Source organism: Pezoporus wallicus, unplaced genomic scaffold, assembly GCF_028554395.1.
Source record: "Pezoporus wallicus isolate ANWC-B61680 ecotype Strahan unplaced genomic scaffold, APGP_CSIRO_Pwel_v1 contig_4816, whole genome shotgun sequence".
Classification (NCBI taxonomy): Eukaryota; Metazoa; Chordata; class Aves; order Psittaciformes; family Psittacidae; genus Pezoporus; species Pezoporus wallicus.
The window spans coordinates 6340034-6358943 of record NW_026640990.1 but is presented as its reverse complement, the minus strand read 5'-3'; the positions used below and the strand labels follow the sequence as shown (position 1 = coordinate 6358943).

At 35.9% G+C, this 18910-nt stretch overlaps 2 protein-coding genes across 3 annotated transcripts in view; one reads left to right on the top strand and one right to left on the bottom strand.

Annotated features, from left to right (window-relative positions):
• CTNNA3 (catenin alpha 3) overlaps window positions 1-18910 on the top strand; it is a 379762-nt gene that overhangs the window by 43822 nt on the left and 317030 nt on the right. The gene's annotated exons all lie outside the window — the stretch shown is intronic.
• The window catches only part of LRRTM3 (leucine rich repeat transmembrane neuronal 3), an 80311-nt gene continuing 62016 nt past the window's right edge, over window positions 616-18910 (bottom strand). For both annotated transcript variants that reach the window (XM_057421519.1, XM_057421518.1), the window contains one exon: window positions 616-1969. In XM_057421519.1, coding sequence (XP_057277502.1) covers window positions 1760-1969 — 210 coding nt within the window. In that variant the 3' untranslated portion in view covers window positions 616-1759. The remainder of the gene's footprint in view (window positions 1970-18910) is intronic.

Sequence of the window (18910 nt, the reverse complement as noted above, 5' to 3'; positions counted from 1 at the left end):
AGCAAATAATTTATGCAAAATATGTTACAAAATCTAAAATGCTAAATAAACATCTGATACAATGTATTGTTTTGATACTTTGTTTCCACTTAAAAGATAGTGAATGCAGAATAATTTGTTAACAATATTTTGAAGCTATTTTTCATTATATTTGCTTTATATTTTATACAAACAATTTAATTTTAAATTTCAGTCTTCTGCTTTGAAGCTACATGGAAATATGGTAGGATAAACATTCAGAAAAATAGATTTGTGGTTATATAATTTCTCTTTATTATAAAAAAATGTTGCTTCACCATATGAAAGTTTTTTCTCCTATATTTTGGAAGGCTCAGGTTCCCTTTTATAATTCAATAAGTTGCTATGATATAATGTGTTTCTAATTTTTGCAATCTTTTATTGATTACAGCATGAGGGTAGTATTATAAAAGTTATTCTCATAAAGTATCAAGAATTCTTGAAGATTTAAAACCAAAGAATGGGGTATAAGAATGCTTCAATCCAGATATTAAATGCTAGACAAAGAAGCAATGTAGTAATTGTTAAAGACTTAATATTACATTTTTTTTTTTTAATTCTTTAAAGGTTTTGTGTTTTCTTTTTTGATTTTGGGGTGTTGTTTTTTTTTTTTTGGTGTTTTTTTTTTTTTTTTGTGTTTGTTTCTTAGCTTGATGTATCAGAATGTTAAAGGATTATTACCCTTTACCATTTGGTCCAAATTACTGTATTTTTCAGCAAAGTAGAGGTTTCTTACTTTTCAGTAGCAATTTATATACCAGCAGTAGAATAATTCCAAAGGCTTGTTTCTGTTGCCACATTTATCAACAGCTATCTTTGACAGAAGTAGGTTTTGTGCCCATTTGTCTCTAAGTAGAAATACAAATGCCTAATTTGGCAGGCTATACTTTCCCTGCAGGTTTTGTAAAGACAGCTGCCTAGTGAAGTCTCCTGTCCATATTGTCTTGAAGAACAGTGAGACTTTACAAAACATCAGCATCAGCCAAGAGTGCATACATAAACTTTGTTGTTAAAATATATCTGTTTACCATTACGTTTTTCTGATTTTGAAATCAGACTGTATTTCAAGGCAACAGGTAAGTTTGAGGAGAATTGTTACTTTTTTTATATTTTCATTTGTAAGAAAACTTGCTTGTGTATTTCAAGAATTTCTTAGAAGTCTGAATAGTTAAACCCTCCTTTTGGTTAATGCATTACTTCTGGAACCAGTAGATAAAATTCTACACACTAAACACAGTAAAAACGGTGCATATTCTGCAAAGGACAGAATTTTAGATTAAAGTTTTCTGGGCACAAAAGCAGTAACAAAATGATCCCTACAAAACAGAGTAACTTAATAACACAAGAAATAACTTTTGTTAATTTGAAGCTTTTGAAACTGAAACTTGTAAATTAGGATGTAATTAAATTATGGTACTGTACATACCAGCTGTTCTTGGAAATTGAAACTTTACAATATGAAAAATACATTACATCTGTACAGTTTATACAGGTAGGTAGGATGAGTTTTGAAAAAGATTCACTTGAAGGGTCATACTTTGAAGTCAAAAAAATACTGCACAACTTAAGTAATTACAAATTGTAGACTCGAAACAATTAATCTTTGTGATCAATTTTTAATTTGAACAGGGATCCTAGAATCCATAATATATGTCTTCTAACTTCTGTCCATAATGTTACATAGAATTTGGTTGCAGCCTCTGCTACAGGAAAAAAGGACAACAAAAAAACTCCAGCCCAGTTAAGCCAGCTGCTGACTGTGTTCCTTGATTCGTGCTGCTGTTGTTATTGTGCTCAGATCCAGGTCAGTTTCTAGGTGTGTTTCCACTGTTTCTTCCTGGTTATTCGAGTCATAGGGCTTGTGAGCAAGCAGTTCATGATGTACTCCACAGTAACTTATTGTGGGCTGATCATAAGCAAGAAATGTCGACACATTCATAGACAATGGTATCTAGGGGAAAAACAAAGTTGAAAACCAGCCAATTACCAAGACATAACCAAATTGTACTTGCCTGAATATGATATCTAAGAAATGGACTGTCTAAAACATTACCTAATGCAAAATGCAGTGCTGCATATAACAAATTTCTTCCTTTTCTCTATTCCTCTACCCCTTCCCCTCCACCCAAACCTTGGTTTTTACTAGGGTATCTTAAGCCTAACCACTACCATCTTTGATCTTGTGGCACAGGGTAGGTGTGTGCTTGAGTGTGTTTGTGAGGTTTAGGATGTAATTGAATTCAAAGTATCTTTAGAATGTAATTAGCATCTGTTAAAATCAGTCTATGAGGCAGGAGAAAGAGGAGTGACTCAACTGAAGATACGTGGAATGTCAAATGAAATTTAAATGACTTCAAGAGTGGCTTAAGGCTGGTGGATCTTGCTTGAATATGTCAGTGGATGAGATACCTTTGGTCTGCTGGGAAATACAGATGTCACATTTCTTATTATTTATAGCATAAGCATTGATTTGAACGTAGCAGCTTTCAGTAAATATTGGACCATGGTTGATGATGGCTTCATCCATTGCTATGCTGTGGTAGCTCTGAAAGTTTCACTGTTGTAGGTTTCCTTCAAACGCTTTAAGCTTAAAAGTTATTAACTTTTTTTTTTTTACAATTTTCTTGAGGATTCTGAACACACTTCAGCATAGAGTCATTTACAATACACTGTAGAATCACAGGTGAAATTAATTCATATTTTTAACTGTATCTGTATTATAAGATAAATTTTTGTATGTATTAAGAGAATCGAAGGATGGAAAAGGTTCCTATATTGTAATGGCTGTGAGAGTTATGTGTTAAAGTATTTAAAAATCAGATTTCTAGTCCATTGTAAAACCAAAGAGAACAATTTATTTGTTGCTTTTATTGTTCTCTTGTTATAATTTTGAAGATTGACTGAAATGTAATAAAATTCATATGATGATAGGTAATACTTAAAAGCATTTGAATTTGAAATGTGAAATAGTACAAACTAAAACTTTCTCATTAACACAACTGGTTGATGTGTTTGGATGTCCCACTTGTACCTCATGACGGCATGTTGGAGGTCCCATTGTAAACACCACTCTTACACTATGCAAAACATGGAGATAGACTGTAAAATAATGAAATGGATGACTTTTCTACCTACATAAGAGATATTGATAGCTCATGAAGAGCTGAATAACATTTCAGCCTGGAAGACGGATGTACATGGCACATGATATGATTGTACTGTCTGAATCAAAGAATATTAGTTAAACCCATGACAAAACTGTGCCTTCACAGGCTAGAAGCAGAAAAACAGTGAGATACACCTTTTTCTATCCTTACTCTTGTATTTGAAAGATTTAAGGTTAAAGATACCACACTGTATGATTGGTGTCTGGTGATCTGTAACTCTTGACTCCCAAATATTCATGAGCTCTCTGCATTTTGTGTAGCCACCTTGGATGTGGGTTTGGGTTTTTGTTGTTTTGTTTTTTTTTGTTTTTTTTTTTTTATGAAACCCTGGAAGAACACCTAGGCTTTCTTAGAACAATGAAGAGACTCTATCTGAGGAAGAACTCTGGTATTTTAAATACATGCAATAAAAAAAAAAAGCTTCACATTTCCTCACCCCACTTCATAAACACTAGCAGTATGTTTTCTCAAACTAGTCAACATTTCCTTTTACAGCTCAAAATATATATCCTAAGCTAATTTAATGAATGCAGCACAATATTGGATGCACTATGGGCACTGATTATTTTTGCAGTACGCAATGCAATTAACACGTGTACTCTCTCCAGAAGCTTTGCTGTCATGATAGATGAAAGACTACAGGGTTTTGCTATGTACTCACCATTACTGTGATCACATCCAGAACCTTGAACCCTAAGTGATCTCCTCAAGTAGCTGTTTCAATACAACCATCACAGTTCTCAAGCCCTACTGTAAACGGGACGGATTCCCTCCCTCCTAGGATGATTGTACCTACAGTTGCTGTGGTACTGTAGAGTGAAAGCATCTCTGGTTCTCTCTCTATGTAACTTAAAGACTGCCATAAATTCTGGAAGTGGGATTTTCCACTGCTCTGTAGCACTGTTATTTCCTTAAGAGGCCTATATTTACTTGATTGTTCCTTTTTCTTCTGTTGGTCTAAGATGCAGAGAAAGTGCTATGTAAGAGTGTAATCCAAAAAGTCTTGTTCTAATGCTGCTGGACTAGAGCAGTTCTGTGAATTTTTGGGCTTGCGTAAGAAACTACTTCTCATGCTAAATGGAGAAAACCAGTTGAATGAACACCCCAGGCACAGGACAGTAGCCTTGCAGGCGCTCTGCTCCTTAGTGGTTCCTGTTTTCTTCAAATAACTTAGGTCTTGGAATGTTTGAAGTACTTCGCAGTATTCTGGTTTATTGATAAAGGTGTGCAAGAATTACCTGAACACTCATTCAAACTTCTTAACTGGCTTCTCCTTGAAGCTGAGACCCTGTTCCTTATGGAGTCTTAGCACAGGACTATAGCAGAATTGTTCTGTACCTCTGTTTGTACCACCATCCCCTGCACTGCTGCATTTAAATCCTCTCTGTGATTTAGGCAGGTCTTGCACGTAAAAAGTCCCTTATTTTCTCTCAAGTAGCATGTCCAGTGGCTTTCTGTGAGTAGTACCTATCTATTTATGATTTTATCCCATTACTTTCATTCTTTGCTTCTTCAAGTACATATCTACATAGAAGTCCTGTTCTGTGAAATGAGAGAAAATGAAAGTCAAGCTTCAAGGTAAATCTGATGAGCCAATTTGTGATGGTCAGGGATTTACAGTTCAGATCCTTGGAGCTCCTCTACCAAATTGTAACTCATCTATGGGGGTAATGTTACAAAAAGTTACTTTTTGTTGCTGGTGGTATTTGTATGTACTGTGAGGAGGCCTTACTGTAGGGCCACGAGTACCTCAGATTGAATCGTGGTCCCTTTGAAGTACTGAAAATGGACTGCAAAAATTGCCATTCACTTTTAAAGATCTTAGTTTTCCTTTGAAGTTCTAAATTCTTAGGTGGTGGTTCTTTAAAACTTGTGTCTAGATATTTCAGCCGTTCAAAGTTCAGATTCTAAAGGCTTGGGAAAGAGTAGTATGTTGTTAGATCAGCTGGTGAGAACTTTGGCATGAAATGTCAGAAGGTATTGGTATTAACTTGCCCAGTTTTACTTGTGAATGGCAGGGAGGAGTTGTGCTTGTGCAAGTGAAGGAATACAAAGGGAAACAAGCCTTTTTTCCCCAATGTTTTTCTGCTTCTCTCAAAATTAATCTCTCCTCATTGTGGTAAATAATGCTACTGAAACCAAACTTGTGTTACTATGTAACAGTTTCGTGCTCAGTCTTAACTGCCGTGTTGGACTGAATGTGTCATAGCTGTGCATTCTCATCAGAATGAGGAAGCAAAGGACAGGTGAGAGGTCTGCATCACATCTGTGGTTTAGTCTTTTTAAACCATCCATTCAGTCACATTGAAGGTGAGGACCAGTTGTCTCCATGGCAATATAAAAACTGTATTATTTCAGAACTCCTATTGAAGTAGCCACTTCTTCTAGTGGCTGAATACCTTGTGTTTATATTGATACCAAAAAAGAAGCTTTAGTAAGTGCATGATTAGTATTATAGTCCATCAGTAATAGTATTCTTATCTGTTCAATGTTTAACATGAATTTTAAGTAATTTTTGATGCAGCATATTCCCTGGGAGAGAAGGGTGGTGTTAAAAAGTAAAAACCACATTTAGAAACAAAGCCCAGTACTTTCAAACCTTTATGTTAAATGCTGGACATGTAAGCAGTAAGCTGATTTTTGATCTGAGGGATGGGGGAGAATACAGACATCATTCAACCACTGTTGGATTCCATCAGAAAACCACACAATTTTTTTTAGCTATGTTATTGTAGATTTGGTATTTTAATTTTTAAGTAGAAGGAATTGGCAAAAATTTTTTGAAGAGGAGGAATCAGAATAAAAAAGTTGTTTTTTTTTCATTTGGATTCAGTTAATTGGGGTTCAGACTAAGAAATAGTGAGCTGTAACTTCCTAGTTGCTAGACATTTTGTCTTGCATGTTGTTAGTTTCTCAAAATTCGAACAGGTTGACATTTGCTTAACACATTTCCTTCCTGCAGAGGATGTGACATTCATGAGATGAGAGCAGCTTATGACCTGATTAGCTTTAATTGTTTGCTTGGCTTTGAAAGCAGTATGTATTACATTTTATTTTATTTATTTTGTTAGATCTGTAGCTATTAATTATAAAAAATAAACAAACTCTAAATACTGTTCTGCCCTGCCTTTTTAATTTTTTTTTCTAATTTGTTTGTGTGTTTGTGTTAATGGTGAGGTTTTTTATGTTTATTTTTTTTTAAATTATTTTTATCTTAATAACCTGCAATTTTGCACACTTTTGTTTAAGAGCAGTCCTTCAAATGCTAGTGTAGTAAACTGAATTAATGGAGGTACTTATGAGAGTGTATGATTGTGAGTAAAAATTTATCTTTTCAGTTAATACATTGTTTGAACTATGCTTCATAATATTTAAAAATAAAGTGTATATTACCTTAAGTATTTCTAAAAATGTTATTACAGTTAGATCTTTATCTTTTTAGATTTCTTAATGGCTTTTTGTTTGCATACAAAACTAGGTGTTCATTGATAGCCTCTGAAGGCATATGAAGTATCATTTAAAAAAGAAGTATCATTTGAAAAAGACAACTCTGAACTTTATGAGACTAAATCAGTGCAGATAGTTTTTACATTGGATGCTGGCTAAATTCAGTTTGAAGTATTAGACAGCAAGCGTTTATTAGGAAAATCTAGCTGTTTTTGTCTTAGTAAAGTTTGTTGCAGTGTGGAGAACCCGACCATCATAATTCATCTTCATTATAATTTATTATTTAGCAATCAGTAGATAATCTTAAAATATGAAGACTCTGCATACATAAAATGCGCACGAAAAAAGGCACCTTTCAGAATTAAATAATGTGTTTGTAGAGGTCTCAAAGGAATAAGTTTGTAAAGCACACATAGGTAGGTAGATATGTATATGTTGTATGGATAGATTTGTAAGCCTTACAAGCCCTAAAAGAGGTCAGTGGAGCTCCTTCCCTTCTCTTCTGAAAGTTTTAGAATACTAAAAAGGAAATTAGACTTTATTGGTAAATGCAGAAGAAAAGGGAGCTGAATGGAAGGAACGAATGAAATCAGTTCAATTTATATTAAAGATTTGTTTCCTATTTAAGGCAGGTCTATTTTCCTTAAAAAAACCCACAAACCTATTATATCAGCAAGTTCAAGAGACAATGTATTACAGTTAAGTATAGAAAAACATTGGAGTGCCTTTTTTAATTGAATATCCTAAGGGCCTGGTCATGCAGGATGTCTTGCAGAAATCAAAGGGGACGCTTCCTGTATTGGTGGTGAGTAAGGTCTGTCCTTTTAAGGGTCAGAAATCTCTGGAGAGTGGCTATATCCAAAAATCTAATCAGTTGTAGTACAGACTGCAGTTATTTTCCAGATTTTCATTAAGTGTGATTGTTTTGGCTGATAGCTGGACATCACATGGCTGTAAGTAGGATTTTTGAGGATTCTGTTCCTCCTATGTTATATTCTCATATATTTGATAGGCTTGTGTAGAGTGTGATTAATAGGATCTTCTTTTCGTTATCTTTCTCTAATTATTTTAATGTGACAACCAATTTTTATATCCCCTAAGTGCTATAACAGGCAATCTCATTACTTTTCATTAAGCTTGTTTACAGAGAAATAAACCACCTGCAAAATAAATACGCTGAATAAACCAGAAGTTGAAGTATTACCTACTCTGAGTATTCTGAACCATGAGTCAGACTCTGAAAAAGTCATGAGCCTATGTTAAGAAAAAGAGGATATTTTTGTTGACATAATCTTTAGCTTCTTGATTACTTTCTGGTGTGTGAGCATTGGGGGAATATTATATAGCTTTTGTACCAACCTGTGAAGAGTTGGTACAAAAGGTTAGGTTCTCACTTTTGCTAAAGCTGAAGTTCTTAAAGCTCCAATAGTAGGGCTTTAGGAAATACCAGGAAGTTTGATGTTGGATGTCTTCCTTTTTCTACTTTGCCCTTTCTCTGTTATCTCCCAGCAGTTCTCTGATGAATGGACTGTGATTATGGGTTTCATAGTGTCCAAAGTCTGATGCTGCTAACTGTTGCATGCATTTGTGACTAGCCTGCTAGAATAAGCTGGTGAGGCATCCACATAGTTAATGTAGTGTTTGTATAAGTTGGAGTTGTATGGGCCAACAAATGCCAGGGCCAAAAAACTTGTAGATCTGAAAGGAAAAGAAATTGTACTCTCTCTCTGTGTAGAAGACTGAGTTGAAGACAGACTTGGTGTATTTTGTTTGAATTCTATGTTACTGATAGCTCAAGAGTAAACTGAGGTATCAGTTTAAAAAAACACAAAAAAAAAACAACAACCAAAAAACCTGATGCTTTTAATCCTTTCCTGTGTGCTGGCAAAATCCTTCCTGAGGATGAAGCCATGCTTAATTTTATTGGCTTAGGTTGTATTATTAGTAGGAAGTTCTTCAGCTGGTGCAGGGGGTCTCCTGTTAGATTTTTCTGATGAGCGTGATTGCTGTTACAGCTCTCTTGGCTGACTGTCAGTAATACTGAGGCATTCAGTGGTCAGTGACATGATATCAGGAATATTCCTGTATAATGAAATCTCAGGTTCCAGAAGCCTTATGAAGTGTGTAAGAGAGGTCAACACTCCCTCCTTCTGCAAAGCTCTTTCACCTCAACCTCAGCTTACCCCCTCTTTGTACTGCTGCATTATTTTGTGAGGGAATGCTGATAAGTACTTAAGGTTGCCCAAAGTATACCTCTATATGGATGGCATATGTGGATTCATTTAAAAGACATATTATGAAAATGTATCTTTAGGTGTAGTAAACCACTTACGAAGAATGAGGATGTTAAGCATGTGTTTTTTATATCATTCTCAAGTGTGTTGCAATATAAATGCCTCTTTCTATGTTTTAAACAACCAGTTTTCATGGGGTGGTGTCGTCTCATGCACAGTGTTCTTAAATTAATAAATAAAATTTAAAAGTCTGACTTACATTCATAACTTGCATCAGCTTATAATACGAATATTATTTCAGTGACTAATTCAGGCATCCCTCTCAGATACGGAAAGCCTATCTGAGACTGTTTTATTTCATTTGCTGATTTTTATCATCCCAAAGTCCCTTGAAATACCTGACTGAAATCCAGATGTGCCCCACATGCTGAGTTTTGCATGTAGATCTTTAAAATTAGTTGGAAGATATAGACAAATTCCTTTGGGATTAAATAATTTGTTGAAGCTTAACTGGTTTGTTTATTGTAGGAAGTAGTTTATAGTTAAAATCTATTTTGAACTGTGTGATGCATCTATGATGCATTTCTCATTGAAAAACTTAGTGCATGCTGCACAGAATTCCAGGTATTCTTCCATCCTTTCTTTCTTGTTCCTTCTCCCCACCAAGTCAACAAAAGCTAGTTTTTGTTTCTTTTGTTATTGCTCTGATGTACATTCTGCTTTGCTGAAGAAGCAAAAGCTGGAAACTCCTGGTTGGCTAAAGGCACTTTGGTACTGTCAGTGGTAATTTGTAGCTGTGTGTACAGTGAGCATTATCCTGAAACTCAGGCAATGCCAAGACATCACAGAATGGGAGGTGAAGGCAGACAGGTTGAGGGGGGTTAATGTGGGGGTATACAGTCACAAAGCAACTCTTAAGTAGTAGGCACCCTTGTTCTGTGGGGTGGGTTTGTGTTGCTCAGAGAATGCATGTGAGGAATGGAAAGAATTGCATCATCATCTATCAAGAAAATTAAAAAAATATCAATTCTACATATAGTTAGCATGTTGCTCTTTTCTAATTGTTTGAACAAGGGCATTTTCATGAATCTTAAGAAAACCTTTTGAATGATGCCAGAATGTTAGTGGAGATTTGGCAGAGGCTTTACTGGAATGAAGTTCTCCTTTGTTAGTGGTAGAACTGATATGTTCAACCAGAGTGAAGAGACTTCCTAAAGGATATTGGTAGAAACAACCCAAAACACAGAATTTAAACCAAAAGTCAAATTTCTATCTGGAAACTTATAGTATTAACAGAGATTAATATATCTGAAAGAAAAAAAGAGAATTTTTTCATTTAATGTTCAAATACTGCTTTAAAAGACTCAGTTCTTGTAGTTTGCAATGAGCAGCATTTTATTTTCACAAAATAGTGCAATTTCATAAAACTCATTTGAGTGAACTATTTTTAATTATGTTAGTGAATAAGCACCGTGTGATTATTTAAGTAAATTAAAAAAAAATCTTTGTTAAAAATTATATTATAACACAAGGTTAGTACCAGATGCAGCTTTTAAAGCAAGAGAAAGGGTTAAAATTATTTATGTATCTCATGGATGGGGAGCATGGGATATATGGTTCTTTCATTTCTTAGGAGAGGTTCTGAAATTCACTATGTTTACCTGACAAATACAAAATTTTTGTTTACTGATGATATGACAGTAGTAATAATATAGCATTTATTTTCCTTAACCAAGACATCCTCTACACATATTGTTTAATATCTGTGCTAGGGAAATAATTTTCTTTTAACTGTATGTTTAAGTGGCCTTCATATTATATCATTGTTATAATCATGGAAAGAAAAAGCTGTTACATTCCCAAGCAGTATATGCTAGATTATTTCTATTGACAAGAAGTATTATTATTTGCACTTGTTAAAATATTTATATTGTGTGCATCAGTTGCACTGTTCCTAAGATATTTGTGTGTCACTCAGGCCAGATTTTCAGGAAATTATGGTAAGGAAGGGAGCATAGACAATACACTGTGACAGAGTTGAGGTGTGCAGGCAAAGGACCAAAGCTGAGTACAGGACTTAAAAAAATCCTAGAAATGTTGTCACAGACCTATTTGGTTCATTAAAGTTGACCTTAACTGCTGGTTTGCATGGTTCATAGAATTGGGACTCTATTTCAAAGTTTTAGATATCCAGGTAACTCATGTGTCTAGCCCAGTGTGGTCATTACCAAAAGCCATTAGGAGGTTGCACAGTTAACTCTGTACACTTGACTCCTTTATAATCCTTCTGGTACAGGAACTAGAATAGACCTAATATAAAAAAGAAAAAGACCCTCTTTCATTCTGTATCTGGGTTATTCCACTTCGTGGCTTTTTTGACAATTGGGCCTTGAAACACCATCCTCCTGTTGATATCAGTAATATTCCTTTCAGATTTGTACAGGTAAAGTGCATTTCCCTTTTAAAGAAATTCTGAAGTAGTGAGGGAAATGAAAACTGATGAGGATATTTATATAGAGCCAGACAGTTAGGCCCAGTCACTTTGATCTTTTCTAGTACCCAGTCATGCAAATATGTTTACTTTCTTATATTAACTATGGAAAGAGACATCAATACATATTTACTGCATGGCCATTTTGGTTAGCATGTTTTCTTTAGGTCAAAATGGAATCATGTTGCTGTGATAAAAGAAGTAGCTTGTACTATTTTTGGTATTGTGGGTAGGCTCTCTTCAGAACATGGGATGTTCTGTTCAGAACAGGGATGGTTCTCTTCAGAACATGCAACCTGAGATGTTAAACAGTATTAAAAAAGCCCACATGTATAGCAGGAGTCCAGCATGAGTTTAAAGGAACACAGAAAATGGGTCATGAGCAGCATTGCCAGCCACCTCTAATGGGTCTGGTGTAGAGCCAGAATATTTTAAAACCAAGTGAAAATATTACAGCAAATGTAATTCTGTATGGAAGCTTCCACAGAATTTGCAGTAGAAGATGCGTTTCTTGTCAGATAGCTTATTTGCTGTAAGAACAAGTGAGAGAACTACAGACTCACAGGGCTCAAGAGTGAGGCATAGTAAACTAGCCCAGCTGTGTACAAGGAAAATTTAAATACAGGTGTACTAGATCTTCATTAGACTGTTTGGCCTAGTGTCATAGAATAGTTAGGGCTGGAAAGGACCTTAAGATCATCTAGTTCCAACACCCCCTGCCATGGGCAGGGACACCTCACACTAAACCATGCTACCCAAGGCTCTGTCCAACCTGGCCTTGAACACCACCAGGGCTGGAATATTCACAACTTCCTTAGGCAGCCCATTCCAGTGCCTCACCACACTCACAGTAGAGAACTTGTTCCATATATCTAATCTAAACTTCCCCTGTTTAAGTTTGAATCTGTTACCCTTTGTCCTACCACCACCGTCCCTAATGAAGAGTCCCTCCCCAGCATCCTTGTAGGCCTCCTTCAGATACTGGAAGGCTGCTATGAGGTCTCCACACAGCATTTACTGCCTGTAGGTGGCAGTGATAAGAGGACAAGACTGTGCTGGTAATAGAGGAATTACCCTCTGTATTTGAGAAATATGAAGATGATGTGTAAGCTATCCATGTTAATGGGTCTGTGCATGTTAAAGATGATAAAATAGTGCTGCTTTTCAAAATGTTGAGAAATGTACATTCAGTAGCCTGTATGCTCTATCTGCTGTAGCTCTAGAGAGCTCCTGATGCTAGAATATAAGCTTCCACTTAGATGGAAATTCAGAAAATGGAGATTTTGGGTACTGAGTGAATTAGAATGAAAAATAGTTTAGAACCTTAGTTTTTTCACAGCACTGAAGCCTTTTCATTTTGAATGATAATATTTTGTTCTGGTTTTGTTGCATGCTGTATTAATAAAGTTGTAACAGTATGATTTGTTATTAGAGATTAAAAATGGTGTATTAAAATGTGTATTAAAATCATAATGAGATTATTTTGGTCTAATGCGGTTGTTTCAGAAATTTTTTTTTTTTTTGTAAATCCATTTTGTTGATTGGATTCTGAAAATCTTTCCATATGTGTTTGACCAGTTCTGAGTACCTCGAGAATAGTGCCAAGGATTGGTTTCCTTTGCTGAGGCCAGATCATGCCATTAGCATGATGGTATTAGCAAGGTACCATCACATCTTATCTGAGACATCAGATTCAGACAAAAAAGGCAATCTAACAGCAATAGATTGAGCTAATAGTAGTAATGCAGTGCTTAGTGGCTGGTACTGATTAAAGAACTTAAGCTGTCATGAAAGGATATAGATAATCACTGTGTCAGTTCTTTATCATCTGGCTGCTTGAGAAAACCATTGTCTGGTGTATGTTATGCAGTGGTATGTGGCATGGATCCCCTTTTTCTTCCTTATATTTTCCATAGGCATTTCTGCATTCTCTGTTTGGAGTATAGTGATAGAATAGGCACAAACTTTGACTTGTCTCATACGAAGGTCTCTTCTATATTGGAGTATTGTTCTCTTGCATGGGATTGCTGACAACAGAACAGTAACAGATTACTTGTATTTGATTGACTTTGATTCACAGCTCAAATAGCATTTTGTCAGTGAAAGAACAGGATTTCCCTCTGTTCAGTTAGTCACCATTGAGCTCTCTTAAGGTTCTATAATCCTACAAGATCAGTTCTGTACTGCTTTTGAATTAGAGGATGCTGGCATGCATTTGGACCATTCCCTGTGAAAATAATGCATATTCAAAGTAGTATTTATGGGTCTGATTTTAAAAGTCATGCAGCAGATTAAAGGCCTCATTGACAGAGGGATGTCTAAGTTTAAATGGCATTTAAGTGGGTGCTAATGCACCTGAACCAGAGAAGGAAACCCCTAGTCCTCTTCCTTAGTTTTTTGACCTGTAAATTTCTGTAGTGCTGCAGTTCAGTGTTACTTGTAGACTCGGAACCACCCAAATTTGACCACTGGGGAATCCATCAGCTGTGTTAAGTGGTGTTTAGATCTGGAATCTGGATTAAGTGGTGCTGACCACTAAAGGAATGGAAGATAGGTATTTGCTTACAACACTAGTTACATATACTGATGGCATTTCATCCAAAGAATCTGCTGAGACCTGAAGAAGGACCAGTATAGGTGCTTGATGAGCCTGTATCTTTTGAGAGACCACTGTGGGATCCCACAGACAATCGTCTTGGCTAACTTAACCTCTTATAAAACCCCCTCTACATCCATCTTCCTTGAAAAAGTTTGTGCAAAACTTTCATTACAAGAATTTGTGTAAGAATGACCAAAACATAATTAATTTCTAGTACTTTCTCAAAATCTGGGTCTGCATGCTTTAATATACACACCAGATGGGCTGAAAATCTGACCAAATTTCACAATCAGGTGTCACAGGTAACATGTAATCAACTGGAAAAAAAAAAAAAAATTGGGCAGAATTTCTTTAGGGTGATTTTTGAGGAGAAGAGGAATATTCTCTGTAACTTCATATGACAGAGATGTTATTAAAGGCTAGTTTGGTATTTATTTTATTATTTAATTCCTTCTGGTAATGTGATTTGCACATTAAGAATAGATGAACAGAGAACTATTCAGCTGAGCTAACCAGAGATGCAGATGGCCAGTACAGGAATCTGCCAGTCTCTCAAATCTATATTGGAAAATTCTTTTTGAAAGGCTTTTTACCTTGAAGCTGGTGAAGTTAACTGGACTGCATGTTTATTTTATAGCAGTGGATTTTACAGTTGTACAGACAAAATTCTCTAACATCATGAATGTTAACAACACATTTTCTAAATCACCTAAGGATTTAAAATTAGCATGCACCGAGTCTGAGGCACCTAGATCAGGCATCTGGCTTTGGTTATCTGGAAGTTTGTTAGAAGACTTTATGGCTCTACCGTGGTTTTGTGTCCCAGCCACATGGGTGGGTTCTGTTTAATTTGCCTTCCACAAAGCTGTCTGAGCGGCTACAGTCTTTGACTTTATCTGCCCTCTGGATCTAGCATTGATAGGAAATGGATCTGGGGGAGGTGAAATGCTGCCCAGAAAAGATTTTCTTTTTTTCCTTAGGACTATTTCAGGGCTTGGTGAAAACTCTTACTCTGTTGTAAAAGAAGGGTGATAGAATAATTCAGTCATCATGATTATTGAAAGATATAGCCAAATTATTGATTGTTGAGGACAAAGGCACTAATTTCAAGTGTATTAATTTCTTTAGTAAGTCAAGGCTGGCTTGAGAAAGAAGTACTTTGAAGTAACTAAATGGTGTGTATATTGATGTATGCTGCATTGATTTTTTTCTAAGACAATGCTCTTGCTTTACTGTCAACACAAGGTAATCCTTGCTAGTTTTCCCGGCAGTTAAAATAGTACCTTGCATTTTCTCCATCAGTGTTTTCACCATTCCCTAAGGTATCAAAGACCTGTCATATCTGAAGATTGTGTCATTAGCAGTACAGTGAGATACACTGATTAGACTTCTGGATGCCTGAAAATACTGAGCAAAGGTACCAAACTCAAGGAAGTAAATCAGTCCAATGAAAATGCCCTTAGGGGAGTTTCTACATTACACACTGTTGAACAGAACTGCTAACTCAAATCTCAGAAGCAAAACAGTTATGTAAGGTCTGCATGTCTTAGTAACACTGCCAGCCCCATTGCCTTTTGTTTATAAGCAAGCTCAGTCAGGGTTGGATTGCTTCCTTTCTCTGTTGCTCTGCAGTGCAGATTTACCTGCAATGTCCTTTAAATCTTGTAACAGTGATAGCTTAAAATTGGCGTTATCTGGAAATAATAACTTGTTTGAAATTAAGAAAGCAAAATGATAAACACTGTATTCAGTGATAGCATTGTCTGAATGTTAATGAGAGAAAGGATGGAAAAATTATGTTGCAACCTACTCCAGAGATAAGGTAGCAACCTGGAAGGAATTCAACAAGGGAAGGAGGAGCAACTGATTTAAAACTTGGGTTGTATCTGTAAGATATACCACTCAGCATCCTAGATATCCAGCTTTTTCAGTACATGCTGTCATTCAGTTTATGGAGCAAATGTAAAAATCACAGTAGAGGTTTCAAAACACTTTTATGAATTAGTTTTCTGAAAAGGAGGTAATGCGCTTTGACTAAATGACACACATTATCTTTTTTTTTTGTTTGGAAAGAAAATCTTTTAACAAACAAAAAATGAGAAGGGTAGAAATTATTTACCATTTGGAGATGTTATTGTATGGCTGGGTGTTAAATTGTTGATATGGTCATTTATCCTTCATGACATGGTCTGTTTTAATCTATAAGAGCAATACCTACAGTCTAATGGGATTTTCAGTTTCTGAGATTCTCTGTGTTCTGTTATTATCCAATTATGTGGTGCTTTCACACATAGTGTTTGACTTAAAGAAAATGAGGAGGCAAAACCAAACAAAAGAAATATCCCTAAGGTGTTCTAGTTTCTAATCTACCTGTCCTTTCTATTCCTTTCTGCATCTGGAGATGTTTGAGCAATTTGTACTACTGTTTTATATCACCTCTTTGCTTCCCTGCAGCAAACACATAGTCTCTAGACTATAGCATTTTTATTGCATGTGAGAAGTAAGTTTGTTAATTTTGCTGCATATACTGTACTTTTTCCACTGATTGTGCTCTGCTCCCCCCAAGGTCTGAATGACATTGATCTGATGTTCACAGCCCAAAAATAAAGCCAGTGTGAACTGTGCAGAAATCTCATGGCTAGTGCAAGGAAATCAGTAACTCTTGCAGCTTGTTCACATAAATGAAGAAAGGTAAGGAAACTGCAACTTAGCCAAACTGTGAGAAGCATGATGATATTGCTGAGACAATATATCTGTTGAAAAGCAGCACAAATGCACATGTCATAAGAAGGTGGTTTCAGAAAGCTATGGTTGTCTAGGTGTCCGGAAAAAACTAGTGCAGTGAGAGCAGTCCTATTTGAGAACCTCAATGCTAGGTTTTCAGAATTGTGGGAATATTTTCCATTGTCAAGCTAAATATTGTTAATTTCCAAGTTGAAAACACCATTTCAGAGAAAAACTCTCCCGGAATGAAGCAATTTTCCTGAGAAGTATTCTGTGTAGTTGGTTGTTTGTTTTTTTTTTAAGCATAATAATTTTTATTGATATTCCCATTGGTCAGGAGTCCTTTTTAACCTGCCTGTTGTGCTGTGATCATAATATATTGAGTTCTGAGTAACGTCATGGTAGCTATTCAGATAGTTGCTTTTTCATTTCCGTTCCTCCATTACCTTCCACATAGGAAGCAACACAGCATTACTTCCTGTATGGTTGTGTTAGTGACTTTCTCCCTGAGCATCCCTTTGTACACGTGTGGTACCTCACTTACTTGTCAGAGCTCCATCATATGGTCATGGTAACATGAGGATTGGCAGAGCTTTTTATCTATTTTATTTTGTAATCAGGAATATGCCTGCTCTTTAGATTGTTCTAGCATCTAAAATATATGCAACAAACATGCATTTTACTGATTTTCATGGAATAGTGTTCTTTGGGTACTACTGTATATCCCTTTTTTCCTTTAAAGTTTTTTAAGTGTTGGAGGATTATTAATATTTCTCAGCTGCCTCTCTAAATGTTTTTCTTCAGTCAGGGCCAATTCTAACTTGATGGAACAGGTCGTTGCTTAACCAGCAAATTGTTTAACATAAAGCCCCAGCCAGGATGTAGCTTCTTGTAATTAAGACTCATACTGCTCCTGCCAACCATCTTTTTCCTTGTTCAGCATTGGACCACCACTTCACACAGAATGAGAAACAATAAAATAATGTCTTCAATGTTAACCCTATCTCATCCAAATCACCCAAAAGTGTCTTGTATCTATTGTGATATTAAGGTGAAATAAGACTGGATGGGACCTGCTTTTCATGCATTCATAAGAAAGTATTTCTTTTTCTTTCTACATTGCTTTTGAAGATAGCAATCTCTTCTTCTTGTTTGAACCCAAATATATGGTTCCACCTTCACATTATGAAAAGCTGTCACCCACGGTTCTTAAAGCCAGGGCATGAGGTGAATATTTGGATTGTATGTTACCAAAGCAGCAAGTGAGTAGCTATTGACATTGGGGCAGAAAGAGAAAGAGGCTTTTCTCCTTACCTAATGTTCTAACTGTCTGGAAGGCTAGACCTCATTCTTATTTGGAGACTGAGTCTGACAGGGAAGGGAAATGGTTATCCGTGTAGGCAAGAGGGCAAATGTGCCTATAATAGTTTTTTTTTCTGCAGAAATTTGAGGACATATTAAAATCCTCTAGGATACTTACTCTTGGTGAGTAGTTGTCAAAACAAGCCAGCACACCCAGTAGCTAATTTTCAGGAGGTTTTTAACGTGTAGGCCATTGTTAACTTCCTGGATGGGAGAGTCAGTATTACTTTCCAGTGAAACAAATGGACTACTCCATCACCTACAGCAGGCTGGTTTTAGCTGGGATAGAGTTAATTTTCTTTTACTAAGGCTGATCCATTGTCAATATTAGTATACTAGTGTGATTCCTAATCATATAGAAATCATAAATACAGGGCATCACAGGATCTTTAAATCAACTGGTTTGTATTAAATGTTGAAATCTGAAGTTTTGTCTTTTTTATGTATTTGCAGAAGTATTTACTATAAATACAAGGTGGATGGTTGCACCAAGATGCATAAACTGGCAGAGGTTGATACCAGCTGCAATCCTAATTTTCGGATTTGACAGGTGTAATGTAGTTCCAAGTATTTATGGTGACCTACTTAGGAAAGATGGAGTACTACTATTACCATAGTATTTATGTAGACGTGCCAAATGTAAAAGTCGTCTGATACTGCTACATTGAAGAATATTATCCCTCTGTTTTTTGGGTAAAATGCTTTTTGAACTTACCAGTTAAGAATGTATGCAAAGAGGTTTTTTTTACTAGATGGCTTTGTAGGCTGAACTATACTGAAACCTTGTTTACATATAAATCTGAACTGAAATGACATTTCATTTACACCCTTTTTTTTTTTTTTTTTTTGAGTGACAGTCTTTGTGCAG